The 11,329-nt window shown below is 39.9% G+C and overlaps 1 protein-coding gene and 1 non-coding gene across 6 annotated transcripts in view; both read right to left on the bottom strand.

The window, feature by feature from the left end:
- The window catches only part of shroom3 (shroom family member 3), a 96,613-nt gene that overhangs the window by 26,804 nt on the left and 58,480 nt on the right, over positions 1-11,329 (bottom strand). For 2 of the 5 annotated variants that reach the window (XM_061802184.1, XM_061802185.1), the window contains 3 exons: positions 9,473-9,604; positions 6,122-6,247; positions 877-1,086 (listed from right to left, as the gene is read on the bottom strand). In XM_061802184.1, the coding sequence (XP_061658168.1) occupies positions 877-1,086; positions 6,122-6,247; positions 9,473-9,604 (468 nt within the window). The remainder of the gene's footprint in view (positions 1-876; positions 1,087-6,121; positions 6,248-9,472; positions 9,605-11,329) is intronic. The other 3 variants (XM_061802186.1, XM_061802187.1, XM_061802188.1) reach the window with 3 other exon arrangements.
- trnas-gga (transfer RNA serine (anticodon GGA)) lies at positions 4,853-4,925 on the bottom strand. Its single transcript has one exon. It is a non-coding gene; the product is annotated as a tRNA-Ser (tRNA).

Here is an 11,329-nt window from a genome sequence, read left to right as displayed (position 1 = left end):
CTGGAAGGACGCATGCGGTTTATTGGACAATTTGAGTTAGAAATTGTAGGAGGAAACATACCTCATAATATGTGCTGTTTTTTTAGAGAAATTTCTCATGTGAGTGTCAGTCTGACTTTCTCTTACTGTCACTTCTCTGCTCTTTGGCACAGTATCAAGAATCAAACTCTATGGAGGCATTTAAACAGCTTGGTGGGATGAATGGGTTATGCCAATTTTTCATTGGCCAATGGGCAGTTGTGCAAGAACCTTTTGAAGTTTGCATAGCAATAGGTTTTCCTGGTTTTAAAGTAAGGAAGTCAATCCCCATATTTAAACCATATAGAGCATGTATTTTACCTAGAAAAGAAGTGACTGAAGGGAATAACCCCTGAAAGCAATAACAATATTTTAAGTTTCTCTTCCCAAATGACTGCAAGATTTTGAATAAGGTGGTCCAATGATATTTTTATCCAATTTACCTACTGTTGATGTAGTCAGGAAGTGGCCAAAAACATTTGTTTAGACAGTGTGATCTTTCGGCTTTCTGTCATACCAGGGCAGGACCGACTGCCGGAGAAAAATTCCTTATGTGTTTTTACACACTTGGCCATTACAGCTGATTCTGATTTTAGCCAAAGAATTGCCAGGGATGTAATTACCTTTACGAATTAATATTTGTGATTTAAATATAGAAACTTTCTCCAGCCATTGTTGGCTGACTCTGTTCATGCAATCATTTGTCAAATTACTGTACATGCCAGTCATTAAAGGCAGCACCGTGGACTGGAGGACTCTGTACCTCAGTTTCCAGTCCATAGCTAAGCTTCGGTAAAATGTACCCTCTTACATGTCTGGGCTTCACTTTATTAAATTCTTTTTATTGTTCATACGAACCTGGAAGAGGATAGCTGTTGGCAGGAGGAATAGGCATGGTGAGGCCCACTGTGGGAGTGATGGCCCAGTGTGTGGTGATGCTGGAAGTGCGCAGACTGAGGAGGATCCAGGCTCTCCATGCTGCCTCTTGAGCTGTACTGGTCAGGACTCTTCCTCAAGTAGCCGCCATCCGACTCAAACCCGCCTGAGAGGTCAGTGGTGGAGGCACTGCTAAACATACAGACAGACGCACATTTCAAGACAAATATATGATTATCATCTTGCAGTACCAGGCAGTATCCTTTCCTGTATGTACAGAACAATACTTTGAGAATCACTGACATAAACCAATAAATATGGTGCATTAGACAAATAGAGTCCTGCAGAGGTTACTTTGATTCAAATAAGTTTAGGGAAAAACCCAGCCTAAATCAACTAAATAATATGTTTTAATATTCACAAAACTCACATTTTCTTTTTTGCATGTTGATAATTGTGTAATTGTGTTTCTCACAGTCAGGGGAATCTAAACTTAAACATCGTAAACATATTTAATGTAGGTTAATTGAACTGTAAATGAAAATGGACAGTTAAAAAATTACCAACTTGAACCCTATTGAGTATTTGTGGACTATGATTAAAAGCCTATATGTGAAGAAGCTACCAATTCTAGCAAAAGTGGTCAAATATCTAATTAAAATCAAACAGAATCTTGTTGAAGACTACAAAAAGCATTTGGTTAAGGTGAAACTTGATCAGCGAAATGTAACCAAATATAAGCATATACTGTATGTATATATTTGCGCTTCATTGTGTAAGTTTACCCTATATAGACGGTTTCTGGACAATTCTTTTTCCTAAAACACTTTGACGATGTCCATTGTATAATGATTCTACCTGGGTAAAAGAATTATTCAAATTGAACATTAAAATCCCCCCATGAAAGAGGGAAATTTGTATAAACCCAAAAGTGGTACATTCATAAAATGATTGATGAATTAATTATCCCTCTTTGGCCCCATCGCGTATCTCCAATTACTGATTTTTTTCTTCTATTTTCTATTTTGTTTTTTAAGAAACCAAAGGAAGAACAACCATGACAGACGAGGTGACTTTCTTACTCTACACTGAATTATTAGCTTGGGCTTCAAGAGCTTTGCTGAAACTGTTGGAATACGCACATCTGGAACTGGAAAAAGATGCCCATTCAGGAGTAACTCTGAATTAGCAACACATCAATGCAAATCTTGGTGGCGATTTTAAAACTGCAAAGTCCCCCCTACATGTCATTCATGCCCATATATACACATATATGGGCATGAATGACATGTAGGGGGTATGTAAATATATATACATGAAAACATCTGACTGCAACTGTATGTTTACCTACTGTAACGTGCAAACAATTCTCTTAAACAATTTGCATGCAAACGCCTTTCCACTCGTAGTTGAGCACTTATCAAACAATGAAAACGCAACACTAAAATTCAAGCAGTTTATTTATTACCAACCTGCCAATATAAAATGCTTGAGACGTATTCCCAAAATGAGGTTGCTGTGTGCATGTGTGCGTGTGTGCTTGTTTGAGTGTGTCTACGTCACACACTTTGATTCACCAACTCTTCCAAGCGAACACAATCTAATTATTAGTTTTGAAAAGAGGGCATTCTTTGTCTGTCGTTCTTCTTTCCGTGTCAGTAACTTCCCCTGTTTCAAAAACTTCCATCACCCCCTCTGCTTCTATCCACAATTTCTTAGAGTGTGTGTTATCTACTGTAAGGGGTGAGATGTTGCCATGGGAGACCCAGAGGTGACGTGGGGAGGGAACATGAAGAATTCCCTCTCTCTTTGGGTGTTAGCGTCAATGCCCCCACCTAACAAAAAGAGTCATGTCAGAGGCTTTCACTTCTATTTACTCCTGTTTAACAAAAACGCTGATGTCACTTACTCTGATGATATAAATCTTAGGACCAACAGCAGCTCTTTACATGAGAGAAATGTACAGTAATACACAACATCACACAAAGTACCACTTGACTAAACGTTGACTGCTCATATTAAAGCAGACCTATTAAGCGGTTACACCCAGCATGGAGTCTGCCAAAGCAGCAAAATTGTCGCACAGTCCATTTTGCAAGTTGTGGAAGTAATACAGTATATATAAATAGATTTATTTCATTCGACCAACTTTATTTCTCAAACCTGAGACAAATTCTGATGGCTAATTTTTCGTTTAGCGTTAGCACATGTGTCTCATGGTTCTGAGGACTTGTGTTGAAATCCGGCCTTGTCTGTGTGGAATTTGCATGTTCTCCTCAAGCTTGTGTGGCTTTTCTCTGGGAACTCAGGTTTCTTTCCACATCCCAAGAAACATGCATGGTAGGTTGATTCATCCATTATTTGGGCCACTTATCCTCACAAGAGTCGTGGGAGTGCTGTAGCCTATCCCAGCTATCCTCAGGCAAGAGGCGGGGTACACCCTGAACCAGTTGCCAGCCAATCACAGGGCAAATGGAGGCAGACAACAGTCGTACTTACAATCACACCTAGGGGGAATTTAGTTTCTTCAATCACCCTACCATGAATGTTTTTGGGATGTGGGAGGAAACCAGTGCCTGGAGAAAACCGACACAGACACAGGGAGAACATGAAAACTTGCCACAGGCTTGGCCCGCAATAAAAATGAAATTGATTCCCCTGATCTTAGAGATCACATGGGACCACTCACAGTCCAGAGTTATGCCGTAGCACCTACAGTATGACAAATTCCTGTCAGTGCTGCATTACTGTGCATCTGGGTCATTTCAACATGTGGTGGCAGTTGGTGCTGGACTCTCCCAGAGCAGTTTTTGAATTGTGGTCTCCCAAGTTTTAAATGTACACAGACAATGTCTACGTAAATCCAAATGCCATGGACTCAGCACGAGTTAAATCTAACAAAATTACTTGCCAAATTTATTTTCTGTAAGCAGTTATAGTTGTTTTCTCTTCCACTAACATTTTGAGTTCCTTCACTTGAAACTCAATTTTACGCTTGTGGTCCTCTCCCAAATGTTCATGGTAAAGGACATCACATCTGCCTTAAGATCAAAAATCTTGGGACTAAACCTGGGTTGGACTGGATCAATGCAAAAAGACTGCACATTGAGCAATTTGATCTACGGAGTCTTGAGACTGTAGCTGCCACCCAGCCTTGATAGACATACAGTACATTCTACTGTATCATTTCAGTATCATTTTTACTAAAATATAAAAAACGACTGAGTCAATGGGGAGAGGATGTGGGCGAAAATAAAACTGAGAGTGGGGCAATAAGCCTCACCCCCATTCATTGTACCTCCTACACTACGTCCATCATTTACAAGCATTTTGGTGGCAATGACTAAAAACTCTGCTATTTCTTCCACAGGTACATATCTACATACAGTATAAGAGGCATATACAGTAATTATGAATAAGACTGGCTATAATCTGCGACATCGCTACCTCATGCAAAATCAGTGGCTGAGGATTCGCCCACTCACGAAATTAGCTGCGGAACACTGCACACTGCGCACCAGTTCAGTCGGGTTCAGACAGAATACTTGGTGTGCAGCAGGCCTTAAATACGGCACCCTCCATCCTTTTTTTTTTTACATGTTGTCCACAATATGTTACAATGAATCAACATGCAATTTAATGCATGCAATTGTAGACTTTAATAAATCAGGCATATCGTGGAGAGGGCTAATGTCATAAGAAGTTACAATTGCAAAACACATCTATAACACTGGAGTCCCGAACCACTGGGGTGTAGTACAGTACTAGGCGCAGAACACAGGTCTTTCCTCTTGCTTGTATCAAGCACCAAAAGTCCACAAAGTAATACAAATGTGTGTTTCTTTCAGCTTGTCCCTTCCGGGGTTGCCACAGCGTGTCATCTCAGATGAACGCACATATGTTTGGCACAATTTTTACGCCGGATGCCCTTCCTGACGCAACCCTTCTCAGGGAGTGGAGGCCCCAGTGGGATATGAACCCACAACCCCTGGTTTTCCAAACCAGTGCTCTAACCACTGAGCTATGGGGCCTCCTCCACAAAGTAATACAAATAATTGACGAAAACCAAACTTAATTTGAACGCATTAAAGCCTGTTCTAAAAATAATTCTGCATATAAAACACAACAGGTGATTCACATGTACTGTTATGGTCGTGCCAGTCCAGCGCTGGCTGGGCGGGTCCCAGCTCACCGGCGCTGATTAGGTGGCGCATACCTGCGCCTCATTATCCTCGCCGATTCACCCCGGTATTTATAGGACCCAGGGGATAACTTGTCTTCGTCAGATCGTCGCAACTCCTGCCCCGTTCCTGCACTCCCATATTCTTGATCGTGAACCCTGGTGTACTGACCTCTGCCTGTCCTCCGACCGACCCTGTAAGCTTGACGTCTTTGATACTCCTGCATTCTCTGATCGATCTCCCGTGTACCGACCCCTGCCTGCCCGGGGACCTGCTTTCTACGCCTGATGTCCTAACTACCGCTGCTGCACTTGACTGTCTGCCTGATCCCCGACTTTGAAACGAATGAACACTTTTCCCAAACTCCCTCTGCATCTCCGGAGTCCTGCGTTTGGGTCCTCCTCCGTATCGATAGGTCGTGACATGTACCATGTTTACTGTTTAACATTGCATTGGGGAGAGTCATATAACATTAACTTTTTAATTTTAGGTTTTGCAAAAAAAAAAAAAAACGTGTATATCAACAACTATAATACCCAATATCACCATATGGATTTTCCATCCATCCATCCATCCAACCATCCACCCGTGCATTTTCTGCACCTCAGGTTGCTGGGGCCTATCCAACCTGACTCTGGGCAAGAAGCGGGGTAGACCCACTGGCCACATAGAAACAAATAACCATTTGCACTTATAATCACATTCACACCTACTGACAATTTAGAGTCTTCAATTAAACGTGCATGTTCTTATAGTGTAGGAGGAAACTAGCATAGCTGGAGAAAACTCATGCAGGAAGAACATGCAATTGCCACACAGGGGAGGTCGGATTTGGACCTGCCCCCTCAGAAACGTGAGGCGGATCTGCTAACCAATCCCCCAACATACGGCTTGCCGATGTTAAATACATTTTAAAAATGTTCACTCAGCAAGTGAAATTGAACCAAGCTCAGACAAAGTTTTGGTTGCTGCAGTATGTTTTGTTTTATATTCAATTTTGAGGTAGTTAACCAACCAATCAAAATAGCTGTTGAAGACGCACTGACCTTGCATGGTAATTGTGATGCCAGGCACTGCTCATGGTGTCCATCCCTTCCTGATCTGACTCCTGCTGACCTTCACCCACTTTTGTTGAATGCCACGAGTGAGGACGAGATACCGGCTCACTGCGTCTGTGGGTTTCATACACAGAAGAAAATAGATTGGCAATGTCAGACTATTGGCCGAGTTTCATTTTACGACATTAAAATGAAGAATGATTACCGGTACTTAGGTTTACAAGAGATTTCATTCGGTACACTTGCAGAATTCAAAATGTACTTCCTGAGAACTCTAACCAAATGTTTACTTTTGATATAGTTTGCAGTGTTCCACAACTGCACTGTGTACAAACTAAGAGGTGTTTTCTTGGACAAACACATTCTTTCCTCCCTCCCCTCTCATTCATCTGTTTGCTTTGTTTAAAAGCAGAACTTCATCATCTCTGGGGCCTAATAACATAATCCAATTTCATACAAGGAGTGGAATAAAGATGCTGGAAATGGAAGCGTATAGTGTACATTTATATCTAATTTCATTCACATTTGTGGAAGATGTGAAGTAGTTTCCTAAAAACAAATTCATTATTATGCCAGCTGGAAATCTCACCAAAAGATCTACAGTTAGAGATAAAATGTCCTTAATGCACGAAACAAACAATTCAAACTTTATGTTTGCAATGACAACAAAAAACATTTTCAGAGTTGAGAAATTGAGTATTTGAATGAATTCATCTTGTGGAATCCTCCCACGGTAACAAGACAAATATCCACAGCTGTACGGTGCCATTCCATTGGGACCTGACTCACTTCTGAACAATCTTTCCCTTTCTATCTTTCCCAGAATATTCTACATAAATGATCTCAATCAAAATGCATTTTTTTTTAAACAAAGCTATGCAGTACACAACCAAACCCCCAAAAATCCATTGAATATACACGTATTTGGGCAAAAAGAAACAGGATGTAACCTCTTGATCAGACATTGATACTCTATTAAGTGAAGGGAATCCCCAAAGAATGAAATGGAAATGAGAAAAATGTAAGTAGAAGGGACATTTGAAACTGGGAAATTGTTTTTAAAACTACAAAAATAAAGTGACATTAAAATTATACAAATACACATACACACGCACACGTACACGTCTTGATTTTTTTGAAGCGCCGCACGAGTTCTCAATAAATTATAACTTTGATTAGTAAGTAGTATTTGCGTCAATTACCACAAGTTCCAGTGTTCAAAATGAAAAAAACTGATTTCAAATCATTCCTCTCACAAGGAAAATGAACGGTCACGACGATGGTTGTTGACACGTTGTATTAGTAAATGTTTAACAGTAAGTATTCTGTTAATTGTGAAAGAAGTGCTAAATCTATAAAATGGCCTGTCACATTCACATTAGTTTTTATTTTACTATTTATTGTTTTCTTTTCAATTTTACATGTCACCCCAACAACCAGCCAGGTCAGCATTACAAATGAGAAATTTACCTGGAAAAAAAACGTTAAATTAATAAATACATACAATAAATGAATGAACATTTCTTATGGGGAGTTCTTTTTTTAAAAAAAAGTAACTTTGATAGAACTACAAAGTAATGATTGACTGATGATTATGAAGCTGATTATAATAATTTTGTTTCCATCAGAACCCATAAAAGCACAACACCAATATAAGAACATTGATCTTGATACTCTTGGCTACTCCATATTTATGGATCCAGACAAACAGGAAAAGATTGTATCTGCATAAGTAGCAGACAGAGACGTGAAATCCTGCATGTCAGAGAACTTCATGAACCTACTGTACATAATGACAGGACATGACTGGAATACCTCAATGTTTTAGCATGTGCTACCATTATACAAAAACCGATCAATTCATTTTTTGTACTTCTTATGATGTGATTCATTGATGGTCGAGTTGTGCAAGTGTCTAACTTCAATGCATACACCGTGGATTCAGTTCCCACTCAGTGACAGTGTGGAAGTGACTGTGAGTGGTCGACCTTGTCTATATGTGCTTTTCCACTAATTGGTTACCAGTTCAGGGTGTAGTGTGCCTTCGCCCAAAGTCAGTTGCATCGAGCTCCAGCACCCTGTGACCCTAAACAGGATAAGCAGCATTGCAAACGAATGAATGAACGAAAACATATTAGACTCAATGTAATTGGCTATTTAGCATTTTATGTTGTTTGGATGCTGATCACATGATCAGGTTTAAAGTCATAATTCGCCGAATCACATCATTGATCAGCTCCGCAAAAGACATTTATTCCACATCGCCATCATGCACAGTAAATTTGAATCCAATGGGTAGTTTATTTTTAGCTGTTGCATGTCTTTTGACATAGTACTGCAAATATCTGACGCTAAAGTTATTTTAGAAAAATAACATATTGGCAGTGTGGGACAGACAACACGTCTAAGACAGACATGTAATGCGCAGATCAGACTACAAGAAAGATTTGCTCTTTCGCGGTTGCACTATGTCAGACTACTGCAATAAAATCTTGTACACCGATACTACTGCATCCTATTCTTCAAAATCATTGGGGTTTACCTTGTCAACTCAAATAGGACCAGATACACTTGTTACTCTGGCGACAACAACAGGAGTAGATTGCGCCAACTGTATTCTAAGAAGAAAACGGGGAAAAACATGCATTGGTCCTCACTGGTTCTCGGGAGAGGGCTTTCATTCAAGGATTCCTTGAGTTATGTTGACATACGTTTAATACAATATGGCTAACAACCAAACAACAACACATTATGTAGCCTATCAAGCTAGTGCTAGCGCTAACGGATGTGCATAAACATGCTGCAGTTCTGTCAAATCATGGTCTAAAGTTTTGGTGTAGGTGAAGTAATATAATCACAATAAAATAATTTAATTACAGTAAGTTAGCGCCCATTATTCCCGTTATGTTGTAATGTTGCTTTGACCTAACTTATAAGAATATCTGACCTGAATCTTAGAGGAGTGATGTCCAACCTTGATGAAGCCAAGGAACATATTTTACAATTGAAAAATCTCACGGCACACAAGAAACAAAAATGTCGCAAAAAGTGGATACATTAATGACTATATGTACTTCCTGCCATCTAATAGAAGACCTTTTAATTTTTCCTGTCCGTCACTCTGCCTCACTCGCATAAACGGATGAACAAATAAATGATTTACTGTATATATAATTTTGGAGCAGTTGAGTACACAAGTACTGTATATACATGAAATCATCTAAAGTCATCTAAAGACACATTGTTGCACTTGTGATCGGAGGCTACTCGTTTCCCAATAGATGAGTTTGTTGTTAGAAAAAGCCCCTTTAATGTACTTAAATAATAGAGACATTGTACCTGGATGTGAATCTGAGGACTCTGGAAATGAGGCCACTCGCCAGGTTGTTGACGCTGGCCTCCGACGGTGAGCGACAAAGCGCCCCCTCGGACCGGCCCAGTGCCGCTTTCTTCTGCTTCTTCCGGAGCTTCCTACGATAGAATACCTCCAATAATTCCATGGCCTTGGTCCAAAGTCCACTTTTTGCCGTTTATATTCACTGCTCTCTCACATAAACTCAAAAGTTCTTTGTCCCACTCGATATGAACTTTTTGGCAGGATTTTGATCTCCACAATTTTGTTCTGCTTATTATGACACCTTTAACCTTTAGCCGTCTTCCACATCCGATCTCCTTTTACGTTTCAAACCCAAGATCCACTCTATCATCTGTCATTGATTTCTACTAACATCGAGTCATACTAAAATTTCCATCAAACTTACAAAAACCTTTGCATATTAGGTCTCAAGCACTGCATCTCTTCCCCTCCACTTCCATCCTGGTACTGGTGGACTGGAGAGACTGGCACTGCTCTGGCCCCTGACCCTGAGCTTGTTGCGCAGTTGAAGCAATTACAAGTCATTAGGCTGCTGCATGTTAAAAGCATGAAATAAACATCCTCAGTCCAGCTGGATAGTAGCAATTGATGTCGTGCTGAGAGAGAGAGAGAGAGAGAGCGAGAGAGAGAGGCAAAAGAATGAAAGAGAAAATTGGTCGAAGGGAAGGGCAGTGGGGTGGACTGAGATAACGGTTGTTAGAGAAAAGAGATTGTGAACAATTAAAAACTAGAAGACTGAGAGGGGTATGGTTGGAGGTAAAATTTGCCGAAACACACAAAATACAAGAAACAGCAGGATATTAAATAAAGATGAAAGAAGCAAGGACAAGCGATTAAAGAGTGAGGACTTACAAAAGAATGAAAGAAAAAGTAATCCATGTTTATTCTCTGTTATTACAATTCACTATAAACAAATGGTTTTGTATGCTATTTTAGATGTTTTTGTCACCTTGATCAGTTGAAACATCTCTAATTTAGTTTTTACAAAGACAATAAAGGGAAGGAGGATGATGGAGGAGTGGAATGGGGCGGATGTAAAAGACTGAATAATATTTTTTAAGAAGCCTTGAAGTTGCAGGGAGAGTCATCTCATGTCCCAGGTAGTTCGTGCTTACAACAAACAAAGATTTTCCAACACAGATTGTCAGGTTACGCAAAAATATGATAAAAAAGACATTCTTCGGCACCCTTTTACCCGGAGCATCTTTATAAGCGCAATCTGTTTGACTCCACAAATCTAAGGAATGCCAGCACCACCCCTTTTTTATTAATAGACCTCCAAATAACTGTTCAGTCGTAACCACAGTTTTCTGATGAGATTAGTTTTATTGATTGTATTTCACAGAGAATTAAGAAAAAAAATACATGCTCCACTAGAAAGTGCTAACACCCGAGAAAGACTGTCCATGCGCCTTTGTGTTGAAAGAAACTGTCGGTGTCATGCTGATGTCACTGGATTTATGTTAATGGAGGAATCCGTGTTAGCACCCACATTTGCAAGTTTTGTCGAAAAGGCAGAGACAAATTATTCCCCGCTCCACTCATTTGCCTCTGGTGTGCTAATTTACAATGACTGCATTGCCATCCAAACTGAAACTCGATGAAGATGCATGTAATGTAGTACACATACTTTGTGACACAGACCAATAAGTAGTGCTTTTGCAGTATCAGGATTGGCATGTATCGCATCCAATTATGCATCAACAGCGAGAAAATTCAGTCAACGACAATAGTCAGTCACTTTTTATACATCCGAAAAGTTACATGACAAGAAAAGAGAAATTCGGTAACGAAAAATATCATAAAATACATTACTTAAT

This window comes from Syngnathoides biaculeatus, chromosome 17 (genome assembly GCF_019802595.1).
Source record: "Syngnathoides biaculeatus isolate LvHL_M chromosome 17, ASM1980259v1, whole genome shotgun sequence".
NCBI lineage: Eukaryota > Metazoa > Chordata > Actinopteri > Syngnathiformes > Syngnathidae > Syngnathoides > Syngnathoides biaculeatus.
The sequence above is the reverse complement of the archived record's forward strand: the minus strand, read 5'-3'. Positions and strand labels throughout refer to the sequence as shown.